This window comes from Mastigoproctus giganteus, chromosome 8 (assembly GCF_048544385.1).
Source record: "Mastigoproctus giganteus isolate SK-2022 chromosome 8, ASM4854438v1, whole genome shotgun sequence".
NCBI lineage: Eukaryota > Metazoa > Arthropoda > Arachnida > Uropygi > Thelyphonidae > Mastigoproctus > Mastigoproctus giganteus.
This window is the reverse complement of record NC_143582.1, coordinates 194,899,412-194,918,257: the sequence shown is the minus strand read 5'-3', so window position 1 is coordinate 194,918,257 and position 18,846 is coordinate 194,899,412. Positions and strand designations below refer to the sequence as shown.

Here is an 18,846-nt window from a genome sequence, read left to right as displayed (position 1 = left end):
ACAGAAATCTTTTAATTGTTGGTTCTATCATGTAGAGCACACTGGATTGACCCCAAATGCGAGGAGGTACAATCTGAGCACTCCACATAACATATCAGGCTATGTCTAGATGTAATAGTTTCCTCATATGATATATCGGACCATATGTAAAAATACTTTCCTAATTTTACTAAGTGATGGAATACAATAGCTATTTCAGTATTTTGAAAAATAGCACATTAAATTTTGCATAATGTGAAGATATGAATAGCAGGCAAAACTGGATTTTTTTTCCTAAAAAGGAGGTCTTTCAGTATTTATTACAGAAGTATACCTATTGAGAACATTATTTTTAATGCAGTCAAATATCTTCAATTTAGAAATACATAAATGATATTATTTATTTCTGGCACCTTGTCTTCCTGCAATGTGTGATGAATTTAACTGCACGTACTATTGCATTCTACTGTGGTTTTTTTTTTTTTTTTGTGTGCGCAGAAAGGATGAAAAATGTATTACAAAAACTTTGTTTTCACATAAGAGCGAGTTTAAAAAAATTTGAAGACAGTTGTTTTTGCAAAGATTTTTTTTTTTAAATGCTTACCAGAACATGTAACAAAACACTTGCACTCAAAAGTAACCAGTATACTATCATTATGACTGTTTGGAGCTAATATGAACAGCTTAGAAAAAAAGTTTTACTACTCATCAGCCAAGTCAAGGTAACAGTGGTAATAAATACCATTATTAGCATATAGATTTTTTTTTTTGTTAGTTGTTGGTGCATCGGCTTCTGTGACCATAATGCATCTCCCAAGGTTTTTGCATTTTACTGTGATCCAAGCCTGAGGCAGGATTCGAACCCGCGACCTTTGGGTTGCCAGGCAGGCACTTTACCCACCTGGCTAGCCCGGTCAGCTATTAGCATATAGAAGTGAGCCTCTTCATTCTTATCATTATATAAAATAATCAAATCTTTGCTGGTAAATACTGTCATAAGCAAAATAAATAAATAAAATATCTAGGGTATCATAACCTTTGAACTCTGAAAAAGTGGCTAATAAAGTTTGATAAGCAAATGAATACAGAATTGTGGTGTAGTTTCATTCATAGACAATTCTTCGATGCATATTTTCAGAACAAGTTTAGGCGCCTCCGTAGCCAGGTGGGAAGGAGCAGCAATGCGTAGCACATGCTTCTTGATTAGACCGGGGTTCGAACCCGTCACCACCAAATACGAAGGATGCGGAAAGGTCAGGGAAAGACCACCGCATATCCCGGAGTAATATGGCCTTAGTTGCTAATGCTCCTAAAAAAAAAAAAACCAAACCAGAACAAGTTTAAAATCTAAAAGTATGATATTTTTCCCTTTTGGCATTGCAACAAAAGTTCAAACCCACATTGGGAGTTATGCAGAATTTTAAACTTTTATTGGCACTCTATTGTAAATAAAATCTATGAAATGGACAAGAATAATGAATTTGTTGGTATGAATCAGTTTCAATCTTTTTGAAGCATGTGGAGTGATTAACAAAGTTTGGCAGAAGAGTTAAAATCAATTGCAAATTGTTTTAAAAAGAAAATGGATAAAGGTAGCTGTCTAGAAGGAAAAGTGGATGAATCAGGGGAGCTTGCAGAAATCTGAGGAATAGCAAACCTTAGTGAAACATGCTGAAACAAATTTCAAGAACTATGTACATTCTCTTACTTGCATATTTAATGACAAGAAAAACAGAAGTTATTGCCACCACTTTAGATAATCAAAATGATGAAGTAGAGGAATGTATTCCATTCCTAGCAGAAATAATCCAAACATTGGAAGACTGGATTCCATTTATACCAAATGCAGGAAATAGCTTCAAGTTACTTGAAGACTGATTATTAGTTTTAGTCAATCTAAGTCAATTAAAAAAAAAAAGAACATTTTTCTTATCAAATAAAATTGTGATAATCTTAAGTGATTTTACTGTATTGTAATTGTTATTCAATGAAACATTTTGTGCTACAATAATAATAATAACAAAAGCTCTTAATACTAAAATTACTATTATGTTATAAAAATCTACAGGTTAATAATATATTTAAGGTTGTTATTAGAATTCTCTTATAACTTCTCCATAATTAAAATATCCATACTGGGTAATTTAAATCACAGATATTTAAAATTTATGAGCTTTAAATTGGAATGATTCAGGTTTGACTGTATTACAACAAAAAAAAAATAATAAATAAAATAAAAAATATGACTTTAGTACAGTCGTGTTGTTGTTTGTTATGTAGGAGCATTAGCAACTAAGGCCATATTGCTCCGGAATATGCGGTGGTCCTTCCCTGACCTTTCCGCATCCTCCGTATTTGGTGGTGACGGGCTCGAACCCCGGTCTAATCAAGAAGCATGTGCTGCGCACTGCTGCTTCTTCCCACCTGGCTACGGAGGCGCCTACTGTAGTAGTAGTACAGTTACCATCCCTAGAGATATTTATTGGCTGATTCATTTTTACACACACACACACACACACACACACACACACACACACCATGGATATGCACCTATTGTTGTTTTCTCCATGTCTACATGGCTGTCTGCATGTAACAACTTAACTCCTAGTGGATGGATTTTCATGAAATTTTTATTTTGGCCTTTTAAAAATATTTGTCAAGTCATCCATACTTTATTAAAATTGAACAGATAGAAATCCAGCAATGATTATTTCTTTTTTACACACAAACTGTGTGTAAAACAGAAAGCATGCTTCACACATATTGTTAATTATTATCTACATGTGCAAGGAAGCCTTATGCTGCACCAGCCAAAAAAAAAAAAAAATTCCCCGAGTTACTCTGAGAGAGAGAGAAAAAGAAAAGTAGAAGGGAATCACCAAAAAAGAGAAGAATGATGATATCCAGCTCAGAACCTTAGGTGTGCCAAGCCCATACTCACCAGTATGGGCCCCTGGAGGGGAAATGCAAGACTTGAATATGGTGACACTTGCAAAGAGATAACACACACACTGTGGGAGAAGAGTAATAAATATTATAATCTTAGTAATTAATTGATAAGAATATAACTATATTTACTTTTCATTTCTTTAATCATAGAAAAAAAAACTAAAAAAAAACTGCAGATTACTGATATATCAGATTTAAGTGAAACATCACTTATTTGGAACAAATAATTCGATATTAATGAACTATTTGAAAGTGACGGTTTCCTCCTGCAAGTTGCCAGATGTTAAAATAATGAAAATGATCGTTTGTTACTCTTTCTTAATAGACAATGCTTAGTGTCACTTAACTAGAACAAAACTGTTGACTGATAAACACTTTTCTGTTTTTTTATTATGAAATTTAATTTTAAAACCTCTAGTAGTGTAAGACAATTTTTAGATTTTATTGGAAACTTCAGCAGTGATGATTTTTGCATTAACTAAAATTCAAGATGTAACCTTAAATATAGCAGAATTATGCTGCTGCTTTTTTTTCAATTAATGCATTATTTTTATGTATGCCATTTATATTTCAGCTGTTGCTGCTGGTCAGCACAAGGCTAAGGAGGTGTATATATGCACTGAGCACTACAAATGCTACGTAATGGAAAATCATCCCTATCAATTCTTCTTGCTTTTTACTCCAAGTGTACCAACATTTGCAATGCGGTAAGAAATGTTCTCTGAACTTAAATGTTTAGAAAACAAAGTTAAAATGCTTTAACTCAATTTTACTGTTTTATAAACTAGAATTTTATTATCATCAGTGTTTTAATAAAATAGTGCAATATGTCAAAGCAAATAGCTGAAATTATTCTGAATAATGTGGTCACTGAATCAGAAATCATTAATAACTGAAAATACAAAATATATTTTTTTTTGGCAAAAGTGTATATAAAATGTTCAAAGATTTCTGTTATTTCTCAACACTCAGATGCCATGTTTAACGACTGGAATGGCATTATGGTTTATTCTGCTCCAAATTACAGTTATTGGCTACACGTGTACTGCAACTCGTAATTTCTTTAAAATGATAAAGCTTTTTGTGCGAATTTTTCTTACTCGTTATTGGAAGAGTCATTGTATTTCATTTGGAGTTTTAAAAAAGGAACTTAACACTCCAGAATTGACATATAGTACCTTTTGTATCATTTATAACTTCAGGCTGTGATATTAAAATTAATAACATAGCCTGAAGCTAATAGCTTTAAAATTAATGACAGTTTTATCATTAATTTCCACCACTTCTGTTATTATTTTGACAGAGAGAGAGATTCTCAGTGGAACCCTTGGTTAAATAGAGTTAATAGTCTGAAAGATGCTTTTCAGGGCTCCAAATTTTCATCATCTGAACAGTGATGACATGCGGGAGAAAATTCTTTCTTGTATGCATCGCTCTTGGCAAGTTGGGCAGTACTCTCCAGCCACAGTAGTCTCATAGTGATAGATTTCAGACAAGGCCTACAATTAGTTTAACAAATTACATTCGGCTTCCTTAACACTGTTCCCCTCTTTTTTTTGTTAGTGGTGTTGCAAACTTTTTGGATAGCTTCTCAGAAAGCATTCCAAATTATGCAATCTCTGCAGGTTTCTTGGCTTAGGTGGCCAAGTCTAGGTTTATTCTTCAAAGCTACCTTTGAGCAATTTTGCAAAACTGTTTTCTTGAATCTTGACATGATTTCCAAATGTAGTGTTTAATGGGTGTTCTTGTTTTCTCCTATAGGGCCCATGCAGGTGTCACAGTATTATGCAGCATATAAAGTTCTTGCCTCCCTTTGGCTGATTATTATTAGCCATATGGTGCAAGGAAGCCTGAGGCTTATGCCGCACCAGCCAAAAAAAAAAAAAATCTGAATTACCCTGAGAGAGAGAGAGAGAGAGAGAGAGAGAGAGAGAGAGAGAGAGAGGAATCACCAAGAAAGAGAAGAATGATGATATCCAGCTCAGGAGCCTGGGTGTGCCAAGATTTCATAGGTTTAGGTATAATATAGCCAAGTGGTGAGCACTGAAGTGCAGTAGCGTGCACACACACTGGATTTGACTTTGAATCCTCACAACTTGCCTCAGCAAGGCAAGAGCCCAGTTGCTTTTGTAATAAGCTTATGCCAGATGCAAATGTTATCTGCTTGGTGTTAAATGGAAATCTCAGACTTTTTCAATGAATTCCCTGGGGATTTGGTGTGCCATTTAATCAAGCTGTCTTGATTAAATTAAATGGCTGCTTACAGTCTATTAGCATGTGCACCTATATAGAACTAAGTAATGGTGAAAATTCAGTTGCTTTTTATGTATGACACTTTGTATTTATCTTGTATGAAGTTCTAAATGATAGTGAAGGCACAAATAGATGCAGTTGCACTTTGACAGACTGTCAAGTTAATACTTTATTTCTTTACTGTTGTATGGTGCTGAAGTTATGTGCAAAGCATAAAATTGTTGAGAAAGCATGTTCATTTAGTGAGTTTGTGTGGATAATTAACTCCTCTCCTAAAGATTATTCAAAAAAGCATGTGTTTGCATGGTTTGCTCTGCATTATCTGTAAAAAAAGAACAACTTTACTATGCTGTTATTCTCTCCCTTCACCAACAAACATGAAAAGATAGATCTGTAGTGCCCTTATCCCATCTGCTGAGAAAGTGATAAAAGTTTAATCTTTCATGGCACTTCTGCAATGAATTTCATTTTATTTCATTTCTTTCCTACCTTTTGTGCAAAAATTTTAAAAACATATAATGATGAAGCTTTGCATAAAGGGCAGCTCACGAGAAAAGATATCTTTGACTTTTTTTTTTTTTGTCTGGTCTCGTCCATTACTAATTATTGCATTACTTCTTCAAATTCAGTTCACAATAAATTTTCCTAAGATTGGATGTATCATCATGAACTTGTTAACTCTTCTGGCTGTAGTGGCCCTACAGAATATAAAGAAAAACTTGTTTATAAGCAAATTGGAAATTAAGTTAACAAGAAAAAGATACCATATTGTTTTGCGTTAAAGACCTAAGTATTATCTGATCAAGTACTAAAGTTTTATTTACATACCAGCTACTTATTTGAGAGAGCTACTATCTTAAATTCAGGTGGCAGATCAGATGTAATGCTACTCGTACATTTTTAACTGCATTTCATAAAATTCTCCCAATACTTGATATAATAGTGTAAGCATTTTAGAGAATGACTTTTTAAATAGTGTACAAAATGTGAAATTGATATGCAATGTTATATGGAATTATATGAAGTTAAGAGAAGACAGAATATTCCTCCTAGCCCCTTATAATTTCAATAAGGCCAAATAGCATTAGAATTTCAATTATAATATAAAATAAATAACTTAATATACCTCATGGCAACCTACATTAAATAGCTTCTTTACAACTGTCTTATCTGCATATTTGATAAGGGATCAGAAAGTTCTGAACCGGTTGTGGAAGATTTTTTGTAACAATCAAATTAAAATCAAAGTTTTTTTAATAAAATATAATGAAATACCAAATGAAATAAAATAAGAATAAAACTGATAAGGGCAATAAGTAAAAGTGCTAAAATAAAGTAAAATAACGTGTAGCTTATGAGGTGGTGTGCTCCTTAATCAATTTCAAAGAACGTATAGCATACAGTATATTCTTTTAAATAAATAGCACATGGTTGTTACAGACCAGAAATGACTGGGTATGACAGTGTTTAAAAAAAAAAACAAAAGAAAAGAATTAAACACGGATGATGAAGAATGACACATACAAGATGTTCCTTGGGGATTCCTAAACAGACTCTCATAGCTACATATGACCCCCCCCCCCTTTTTTTTTTTAATAAATGGCAGATTAACCTTTTTCCATGTCATTTGTTTGAAATATAGTACAAATACTAGGGCAGTTTGTTCTATGAGTATTAAGACCAGTGCATAAACTAATGAATTTAGCCTTTTTTTGAAGCATGTTTTTATATGTATATATAACATTTCTCAGTATGTTACAAATCTACTAGTAACTACTACTACTATCAGTTTTATTTTATTTAATATTTCATTCTTGTTTATGCAATACAATAATGACACTAATGACAGTACGCTACTACAACATGATCTAGAAAAGTTGCGCAGATCGGCTGAGTGCTGGCAACTGAAATTTAACATTGACATATGTAAAGTACTGTATATGGGTAGAAGTAGCACCAGAGTAATGTATCAACTGTGTGGTACTACACTCAGGGTGGTAGAGAATGAAAGGGACCTGGGGGTAATTGTGCAGTCAGATATGAATTTTTCTGAGCAGTGCAGATGGTCTGCAAGAGTAGCTCATGGTGTCTTGTCAGTGATATACAGGGATTTTTTTAGCAAAGACAAGGTGATTATCACCTTATCACCTTAAGACTATAAGACATGGTCAGGCCACACCTTGAGTACTGTATACAGGTCTGTAGGCCCCATTTTAGGAAGGATGTAGAGCTGCTGCAACGAGTACAGAGAAGGACAACAAGATTAGCGAAGGGTTGCTCTTACGAAGAAAGGCTTAAGTCATGCAAAAAGACAGTTGAAGAATAGATATGCTGTGGAAATTTGCCTTTAGCCAGTGGGCGGTTGATTTCTGGAACAAACTTCCATCTGTTGTTCTAGAAGTGGACAGCTTAAATAAATTCAAGGCAGAATTAAACAAACATTTGGAGTGAATGAATGGATGGGTGAAATGGGAAGAGTTTTTTTTTGGCTGATGCTGTATAAGCTTGCTTTCTTGCATCATATGTCTCTACTAATGCTAATCTCTTTCTGTATTTCTAAGCATTTGTAGACAGTTTATAATAGATGGCATTATATTTCACAGCTGCTGTTGCCTGATTTTTTGCTTACTAAAGCAAAAGTTCTTTGGAATTCACATACAGAAATACTTTGTATGTGTAAAAAAATAGTATTAAATTCTGATTTAGTTTGAGAAATAGTGCTTATACTACATTGTGAATTTCTTACTATACTTCCAGCGGGGAAGGGAATAATGTTGCCTTCTTAGGACAGTGCAGAGCTTGGGTTAAAACTCTTTAGAAACTAGTACATTATCTGTGAATTTATTGTTCTTTAAAAAGTCAAAAACACTTTTTTTTCTAATGAATAATATTCACCTGCTACTACTTGCTATTATCCATAGTAATTTATCTGAGTTAGGCATGTTGGGGTTGACGAGAACCTAGACAATATTTTGACAGTTTGAGCTGTGTGGATGAAGTAGACAAAGCACAAACTTTTAATAGAGGTTTATGAAAATTTTACTTGATTTCTCCACAAAAACCTGTTATCATACAATTAGAAAAAATTCATGAATTAAATTAAATCTAGTAAGCTGGCTTTACCAATACATGCTCTGCCTTCATGTCTTTGAAACATCATCTGGAATCAAGCTGTTGATGTGCATGTTTTACACTTCATGCAGCAGGCACTCCTGTTATTGACAGGCTGGCAACCAATTTTCTGTTTGTTGAAGCCCATGTGCTTTTTGGTTTGCATTTTACTCACTGAAAGGTCTAAAGAAAGTGTTTTAATTTCAAAAATTAATTAAAAATATGTTTTTAATATAAACAATGGATTTTTCACAGTGGCCTTCCCATCAAGAAGGGGAACAGTTTTGAATTATTTTGCCTGCACAAGCAGAGGGAAGATCAATCATTTGCACAACTGCTTACAGGTTAAATGATATCACTTTAAAATTTATTTAACCAATGTACACAAAAATTACTAACAGAAAATTCAATAATCCACCATTTCATTATTTATATTATACTTCGAGTTCTCAAATAATTACATACCTCTTTTTTCATAAGTAACCCTATAGAACAGTGTAATTCTTATAGTAGTTGTAGTTCCCTGATGGTGAAAAAGCTGAAGATCACGAGCTTAGAATATTGGCTGGTGAGTTGAAACAGAACACCAGATTTATATCCAAGACTATATTTTGACTATGTGGTCTCTGCAGACTGTTGGATAATCATCTCGACAAAGGCTTTTTATTGGCTTAAGAATGCCATCCAAAAAATTTGTAAACAAAACCATCTGATGAAGCAATTTCAAGCAAAATTAAGCATTTAACCAGCATATTTTATAAACTAGATAGACATATGATAATGGTGAAGGAATGATAATTTTTACAATTTTTGCATTCATTTTTATTAATGCACATTTGGGCTTGAATGAGAAATTACTAAAAAGTTCGCAAACTTTTTTTGATTTATGGTAAATGACATATTAGTGGTTGTCATTTTATTATTTAACTGTAGATTGAGAACTTCACTTCTTAAATATTTCTATGTACTACATTAAATGAAATTTATTATTCTTTTTAAATAGTTGGGAATGTTCCTCTCATATGTTACTCCTTGTTTCTTTTACAGGTCCGTAACCCACAGAACATTCAAAGTGCTCACAACACACAAGATGTACCACTTATAGCATCACTGAAATATTAGATTCTAATATATCAGTATCAATTAGAAGAAAGAAACCTTCAGAATAGAATATACACATGCTATAATTTTAATATTCTATTATATTCATTGTTGTGGCATGAGATCTCTAAGCAAAAAAACACAATTCACTTCCCTTAATCAAAACAAATTGAAAAAAAAAAAAAAAAAACTTGTTAAGCACAAGTTAAGATTTGTTTTCATTAAGTTTGCAGTTGTTCAGATTTGTTATTCAGGCAATAGAAATACTAACACTATTTTAGTTTCATGCCGACTACTCTCTTTTATCCCTGGTACAAAACACATCTAGAATGCATTTTATACTGAGGAAGAAATCGGAGTAGTTGGTTTGAAACGTGCCCATTTTGTATAAAGAGTTAATGTTTCTATTTCTACTTTATAATACCTATCTGTTATAAGAACTTTCAAATCGATTATACAGTAAATGCAATGAAAATATAAGTTACTTAAAGTAGTTGTCCCCTTCAAAATTTAGCATGATAATTTAAATTCTTATTTAGATCTTGTGTGAAAGGCATGGCATGGATAAATAATTAACTTTAAAGCAATAAAATATTTAACCTTGTGATAAATAGCCAAAATACAGTTTATTGGTTTCGAAGTTAGTACAGTTACTAAGAAACAAGGTTAGAATATCCAGATAATCTTGTCCTAAATCCGACAACATTTCGTAACCTCTTTGGACCCCATTTTCAAGTCAGACACATAACCAGAATCTGCTGTATGCTGCATAGTGTTAAAACTAATACTGACAGTATTTTGTTACTGCAAAGAGTAGAACAGATCACAGTTGTGTGTTTGGCTTGATAATGTAGCCCAAAGAGGTTCTGAAATGTCAAGTCCAGGATGAGATTATCTGGCTATTTCTAACTTACTTTTTAGTAATTTTACTATGCTTAGGAACCAGTAAACTGTGATTTTTTTCTGTTTATCATGTGGACTTGAGTGTTTTATTGCTCTAATGTTATTTTTTTTTTTTTTTCAACATTCACATAATGAATTTTAGGAAGCTTGAAATAACTTGTCAGATAGATTTGGATATCTCTTGTGTATATATATGCAAAGTGTGTTTATTTTTGCCATATGTTCATTGGAAAAGGTACATGATGGCATATTCTAGTCACTGGAATTTCATATATGTTGAAGGACATTTGAGCGATCTCTTGTACGAACATTAGCATATGGAAGAATAGTTTATTATTAAAAAAAAGTTATGTATCTGATTGTACATACAGTTAGAAAATATTAAATTATTTATGTGAAAAAAATTCATAATATAAATAAAAATCTAAATTAGAGTTGAGAGTATAGTATGAATGTCAAAGATATTTTCTTATGGAAGAAAAATTAGTTGCTATTAAGATTTACTGCTGTTAGTTATTATTATTGTCTCATTAATGAAATGCCTATTTGTAAGCATTACAATATTTTATATTGGAGTATTTTTCTCTGTACTAGCCTCTTTCTCCCCCCCCCACCCCTATACTGAAAACTTGATTTTCCAGTGGTAGCTTTTTGTTCAATATTTGAATTGCTGCCATTCTGGATGCTTTGAGCCAAGTTAAAAATATGAAATGTTTTGTCATACTTCCAAAAACTTCCTTACAATATTCCTGGCACAACATTTAAAGAGTTTTTTTCTCCACTCTTTTAGTCACCTACACAATATTTATTGATTTTTGCATCCTCAACTATACCCTCCTAGTTGAGTAGCTGTTCAAGGGTGTTTAATGATAGTAAAATGACTTTAATAATAATATCTAATATATATACTTATTGATTTTTTTTTTCTTAACACTTTGCTGTCCATAGATTAGCAGGAAATAATAAGCTTTTTTATGACAGAAAGGATAAGTCAAAACCATTTTTAAGGCTTTAAAAGCTAAAATGAAATGCAAATGTTATTATTATTTTTTTTTAATTTTTAAAGATAAGATTGACACTGTGATGACCTTTTCCCATGGTATCTCTTAGCATTAAGCCAAATATGGTTGATATAAGTAGATAATTGAAAAATATACAATATGCTCTTTGTTTCAAAATGGCAGAGGAGATGTGTAACCCAGCTTAAAATGTGCTCCTTGTTGAGGTGTACCATTTAGTTGAAATTTATAATAGTATGATATTTTGGGTATATCGTTGGCCTCCATTTGTTGTACATGCACGAACAACAACAGTGAAGTTGTTAAACTTCTGGATTAGTTAGAAATTATAATATAATAACATTATTATAGAATTCTGTTCACTTTCTTACAATCATTTTCTAACATTCTATTGATTGTCCATACAGATCTACATCAACAGATATTAAAACCGTGGGGGGAAATTGTACTCATATTTATAATTGCTATATTCATACTGATCAGAAAGGAAAAAACACACTCACCCACCATGGCAATGGTGGGATGAGCAAGGCTGCGTGGGCTTCAAAGCCATTTGCCATATAGAATAGAATAAATCTGTTCCCATTGCCTGTTTTATGAAAACTTCATAGTATCTGGTGTTATTACAGGATTCTGTAACACTTTGGGGTTAGCTTGTGCTAGTCTGTACCCCCCCTCCTTTACGATATCTCCATGCTGAATGAAAACAATCAGATTACTTTTTTTTAGCCAATTATTTTCAGGATATAAAAGGAGTAAAAGTAAAAAATCAATGTTTAGGTTTGCACATTCATTATTTTATCTTGTTTTCTTAAAGTAGAATACAATTTTTTTAATAAAAATATTTAAGAAAAAATTGGCAAACCAAGTTGTCTAGCCAGATCAACCCGTGTTCAAGCACGTTACCCTAAAAAAGTAAACTGCAGCTATTATCAACCCACTGCAGGATGCCTCCTCAACAATTCATGCTGAGGGAAATGGACCATAATCTGCCACACTGGTCCAGTGCGGGTTGGCAGATCGACCATATTTAGCAGTCAGGGGCTTGAACCTCGGTCTACTCAAAGAGCGTGTGCTACTGCACTCCACGCTCTTGACCACTCGAATAAACATTGGTCTTATCCTACATGTCCTAAAATACAACTCTTTCTTTCAGTAGAAAATGCCTTCCTTTCTCCTCACCATTCTGTCTTTCAATGGGGCAGATCATATAATTAAAAAAAAGTCTGCAGTAAATTGTAATGCATTTCACAAAACAATAAACCAAATTCTATACATACAGGTACAATGAAAGAATAAACATGCACAATTCAAATGTGCACATAAAAATGATTTCTAGATCATTTTACATATTCCAAGATTTTTCTGTTAAAATAGCTTTTTCACAACAATTAATTTCATATTGTATTTATTTAATAAATAAAAAAAGTTTCAAACAGCCGGGCATTTGGCTTTTCAAACGACATGTATACCACTCCTCCCATATTTAATGGAAGAGTAGTATACAGAGAAATTGATAGGAAAATAAATGGGACCAAAATAGAGAGAGAGAGAATCTATTCATTTTTAGAGCAGATGACAGCACTAAGTGGCCTTAACACTATTCTCATATCCAGAAGAACCACAATAATAATAATAATAATGCTATTATATTATAATTCTATTCAGTATTTTACAATAATAGTGTTTTAAACATGTTCACAGTGTTACATCTGATGCAAACAATTACTATGGTTAAATTTAAAATTTTATTTAAAACAGTCTTTGATAGATAGATGTATTATACAATATGTTTTTTATAATGCAAGAGTTACTGTTCTAAAACTTCACACAGAAATTTGATAACAGTTTCATTTTACCGAGTGGTCTGATCTCTTGGATGTCTATTGATAAAATTTTCTATATTCTGAAATGTAAATATCATGTATATAGTGTAAAGTTTTAAATAAAATGATTTTAACTTGTTATACATGTGTAGTTATTTTTATGAGCACGAGAAATTAAAATGTTATTTTCTACCTAATAAAAGTCCAAGTAATATAATATTATTTGAACTTTGTTCTTTATTTTATCCTTAACTGTCTAGCAGGCAAGGGGAGGGGGAGTGGCTCCAAGTGCTGCACATACAGACCTCACTGGTTTGGTTTATTATTTTTTTTTTCTGTTTTGAAATAAACAGTTAAAAATGGGGAACTTAATAAATTTTATTCTGAATTCTTACACTGTTTTGAATAATAAGATCAAAAAACAGATTTTTTTTTATATATATATATATAATGGCACTGCTATTTCCTTGAGTGCCTCTTAAGGTCTCTTAATTGGAGTCGCCAAAGTGGACAGAATCTAAGAGCACATAAAACTCTATGGGAAATTAACATAGCGGTAGTAGGGCAGGTTCTATTTTACTCCAAAACAAAGACTTAAAAGAATTTATGCTATACTTTGCTTAAATTGCAAGAAATTTCTACCCCTCCATATATAAAGCAGTTCAACAATTGCTTTATGTACTCTGTAACTGTGAGTACTATAGCTAATAAATAAATTTGAAAAAGATGGCCTAGTTTATAACTAACAATACTTTTAGTTGCATATTTTGGAATTTTGTGCAGTACGAGAGAGAGAGAGAGATGGTAGTAGATATTAATGCTTCATTTTTGCTTTCGTTCTGCACAAAATTGCAGAACAAAATTGCAGAATATACATACAAAGTGTGTATGTATATATTATACAGTATATAGACATTTGCTTCTGTAAGTACCAGAAGTGGTACATGCAGAAGCGAAGCCACAGTTGTGCAAAATGTTTGGCTAGATTTGCCTTTCACGCATCTTATATCAAGAAGCAATTTAATTTCTTACGTCCAATTCTGTATAAGTTTCTAAAGTGAAGTCATGGTGAAGGTATTTCATTTTCCTTGTAAACTGTTTCTCACAGTTTTTTCTGTAGCAGAACACTTTAATTAAATTAGTTTTACAGCACATTTAATTTTTGCCCACACCCTAAATTGAACAAATACACTTGTGTGGCATCTGTGAGACAGCTCTTTTCTGAATTGAAAATAGTATTCTATTTAATTATGATCTGCTAAACTCAGTTACAAAATATTGAGAAAAAAATAAAAAATAATGGTGATAAAGGATGATTTTATTGTTTTTTTGGGAGGGAGGGAGGGAGAATTTATGGTTATTCTCCCCTGACCCCACCACAAAGAAACACAGATGCCCATGCAATACCTGGCTGACACCACATGAACACTGTTTTTGTTAGCTGTAAAAAAACCAGAGTTCTGTGGCATGATTAGACAGTCCTCTCTACTATCCCACAGGTATCATGGGATTTGAGTTTAAGACAGTTTAAAACACCAAACAGAGCCCATGCATATATATATATATATATACCTTATCTTGTCTAAAAATTTTGAGTGTTGAAGATGAGCACAGGAGTAGAAGACTTTTGTGAGACACGCACAAGTGTTAGGATTCATTTTCAGAAGGACCAAAGGACTAAGTTGTGTTGTCTGCACTAGAGAATTATCTGGCGATCAGCATTTAAGGAACTCGTAGCAAATATCTGAAAGTTGGAACCATTTTGTACAGAACAGAGTTTGCTGAACTGGGATGTTAGGTTAGTTAGTCTCAGTTTTGTTAGGTTAGTTTTGCCCAGTCAGTTTGCTGGGCAAAAAACTAGAATAACCAGGAGATAAAATCATGCAACCCTCACTGAAGGATCTCTTATATGCACCCTCCCAACTCTGTAGGGAGAGTGCATATAAAAGATCCTTGTGTTGAGAGAGAGAGATTCAAACCCAGGCCTTTATGTATGGTGTAGAACAGTGGTTCCCAAACCACTGAGGTCTATGGACCCTTTCAAAAATCAAAAAAAGGTTTATGGACCCCTTCAAAACTCAAAAAAAGCTTGCAGACCTCTATACACACACACGAGGGGGTATCAAAAAGGTTGTACCCTGACCTAGATAAAACATCAGTAGGAAGATGCCGTTTTTAATATAAGTTGTCTACATATTCAATAACCAACATGTGAAATTTCATTCCCATAGGTGATTGTACACTAGGGTGGAGCCCGGAATCTGAGGAAAGATGCAATGGTTGACAAAGTGGAGTATCGAGCAGTGATCAAGTTCCTGCATTTGCAAGGCAAAAGAAAGCTTTGGAAATTTATGAAAAAATGAAAGCTGTGTATGGGCAGAATTGTCCATCCTTATGACACTGTAAAAAAGTGGAAACGGGAGTTCCAGTGCAGTCATACAAATGTCTTTGATGAGCCAAGAGAAGGAAGGCCATCAACATCCACAGACAGTGAGACGGTTGCAAAGGTTGAGCAACAGATGTGTGACAATTCATTTAATCACAAATGCAGTAGGAATTAGTTATGGGTCTGCCCACAGCAGTTTACATGATCATCTACACGTCTAAGGTCTCCGCACAATGGGTTCCAAGATTGCTGATACCTTTGCAGAAGCAATGTCAAATGCAATGTTCTCGCCAACTTTTGGATTTGTGTAATGCAGAACTTTTTTTGAGTTCTGCATTGAGAACTTTTTTGATCGATTGGTGATGAATGCTGGGTGTACCAGTATGATCTGGAGACTAAAGACATGTCAAAGCAGTGGAAGTGCACCTTCTCTCCACCACCCAAAAAAGGCAAAGACCACTCCATCTGTAAAGAAGGTGATGTTGCCTGTGTTTTGGGACAGAAAAGGGATTATCCTGACAGATTACCTACCTTATGGTTCCACCCTTACTAGAAAATACTACAGAAATCTTTTGAAAAAGTTACACGATGCTTTGAAGGTGAAAAGCCATAAAATGTTAACCAAAAGTGTCCATCTTCTGTCAGACAATGCACCGGCTCACACGGGCATTGTCATCACCAACTTTGTTGCCCACTGCAGCACCCACCCATTCTCCTGACCTAGCACCATTAGACTTCTTATTTCAAGAAATGAAGAAACCATTGCATGGACAGTGCTTTGATTCGTCTGAGGAAGTCATAAATGAAGTGGAAATGGAAATCATGATTTCAGGAAAAAAGTGTGGATTCTGTGATCAAGGCACTAAACAACTGATGCATAGATGGGAGAAATATATTGCTATACATGGAGAGTACATAGAAAAGGATTAAAGTTCCTGTGAAGTTTTACCTTTTTGAGGCTATTATTTCTAGGTAAGGATAGGAACATTTTGATACCTCATCGTATATGCAATGTTTCTCTGTGTGTGTATATATGTGTATGAACAGTTCCAGAGGGTCCGTTTCGTGTACCCCCCCCCTAGAACTGGTCTACGGACCCCAGTTTGGGAAACGCTAGTGTAGAAGAACAGTGATCAAAAGCCCTGTACTAACTGTGAAAAGAAGAGGAAGTAAAATGTAGTGCACTATCATCAACAAAAGTTAGGATAGGATTTCTAGTCAATTAGAAAAGAACAAATATAGATGGAAATTCCAGCATCAGTTGAGAAGCTTGAAATGAGATAGTCGTCTACCATCACATGCATTAGGGAGATAACTAGTGATACGACTACACAAAATTAAAGGCAGACCATAAGGTGAATGAAATAAGAACCGGACTTGCTCCAGACCTTTCTGTGGCATTTATACACTGGTGCAATCAATAATATGGAAAATTTCAATTTCACAGGCTGTGTAAGAGCGGATGGTTAATTAATGAATTTTTCCCTAGTTTGGATATTATTAAAAGTAAGTGAAGTAGGGCGGTAACTGGAGGTGAGGGATTGTCACCCTCCCCTTTATTTTTGGAATTGCTTGGATATGAATAAATCGAGCAATAAAGATGTAGCAAGTTATTAATAAATCCTGTAAGGATTTCAAGAAGACCAAGAATAGGAAACTTGCTTCTTGTCCCAATGAGTCTTCTAGTCTTTTGCCAAACTTATTGATAGAATTTCTTCCAGACATATGTACAGCCAAAGTTGTACGTAAGTTTGGTTCTATTGCAGCGATGTCCAACCAATGGCACGAGTGCAACAAGTTTTTTTTTTTTTTTTTGGTAGTTGTTGGCGCATCGGCTTCTGTGGCCATATTGCACCTCCCAAGGTTTTTGCAGTACTTTGATCCAAGCCCGAGGCGGGAATCGAACCCGCGACCTTTGGGTTGCCGGGCAGGTACTTTACCCACTCGGCTAGCCCGGTCGGCAGTGCAACAAGTAGTAGTACGCATAGGAAGCTATTACGGCATGCAGCTACCTATAAATATTATTATATTATTTGAAGAAATGTTTATTTTATGATCTGTCAGCCACATCTAGTAGTGAAAGCCACGTGTAAAATTATGCAGCAATGTTTCCATTAGAAACTTGCAAGTTTTTTTTTTTATATATATCAACGAAAGATATTTACTAATTTTAGTCTACTTTTTTATTATGGCACTTAAATTTTTATTTTATCATTCAGCTTATTTTTAGCATGCATGCTGCAAAAGATTCCCATTACTGTTTTATTGCATACTCAACTGAAGATTACAGTTGGTTTACTACAATCTTACTCAGTGCCGGATTAAGGCACGGGGCGGCATTCTTTTAAGGGGCGCCAAATTTTACAAATCATGAAAAAAAAAAAAAAAATATATATATATATCCAATTTTTAAATTAAATAAAATAAAATAAAACATAAGCCAGTAGTATTTCGTTCGTTTGTTTATTTGGATTATTTTATGTTAATTTTTGCTCTACAGTTTTTGCCATACTACTGGCTTATGTTTTATTTTATTTTATTTAATTTAAAAATTGGATGTATTTCAGCTTCATATGGAGGAATTGCATGTTGCTGCCTCTAATGAATGCTTAATTATTTATTTATTCACTTTATTATAATTTAACTTATGTTAATATTTAATATAATTCAGTGATAGTATATATATATATATCTATATATAACCTTAGTAAAGGGGGCGCCGAAAAATCTTTCCGGCACTTATCTTACTTCTACACTAACTCAGCAGTTTCCAACCTTTTTCAGTCGATACCGCCTGGCTTCAGTGTAAGATGTTAGGTATCCTATCCCCCTCCCCCCAAGAAGCAAATGGTTTACTACCATCTGACTTCTACACTAACTCAGCAGTTTCCAACCTGTTTCTGTCAATACCACTTGGTTTCAGTGTAAGACGTTAGGTATCCTATCCACACCCCGAAGAAGCAAATTTCCTACTCTTAGCCTTTTGAAATCCTTACAGGATTTATTAAAAACTTGTTTTATCCTTATTACTGGATTTATTAATAACCTTGTTCATACCAAGCAATTCCAAAAAGGGGGTGATAAATTCCTCCCCCCCCCCAAGTTACTGTCCTATTTCACTTACCTAAATAATTTTCAAACTACGGAGAAATGCATCAAATTAAGCATCTGCTCTTACACGGACTTGAAACTTACCATATTATTAATGATCGCCAATATTGATTCCAACAGTGTATAAATTCTGCAGAAAGGTCTGGAGAAACTCCAGCAGTTGTTCTTATTTCATTCATCTTATGATCTGCCCTTTATTTTGTGATCA

General features: G+C 33.7%; 1 protein-coding gene across 1 annotated transcript in view; it reads left to right on the top strand.

Moving 5' to 3' along the window:
- The window catches only part of fy (fuzzy planar cell polarity protein-like protein), an 83,469-nt gene extending 74,028 nt beyond the window's left edge, over window positions 1-9,441 (top strand). The window contains exons 9-10 of the mRNA XM_090380002.1: window positions 3,503-3,635; window positions 9,340-9,441. Of these exons, the coding sequence (XP_090236128.1) occupies window positions 3,503-3,635; window positions 9,340-9,397 (191 nt within the window). The 3' untranslated portion in view covers window positions 9,398-9,441. The remainder of the gene's footprint in view (window positions 1-3,502; window positions 3,636-9,339) is intronic.
- The last annotated feature ends 9,405 nt before the right edge of the window (window positions 9,442-18,846 follow it).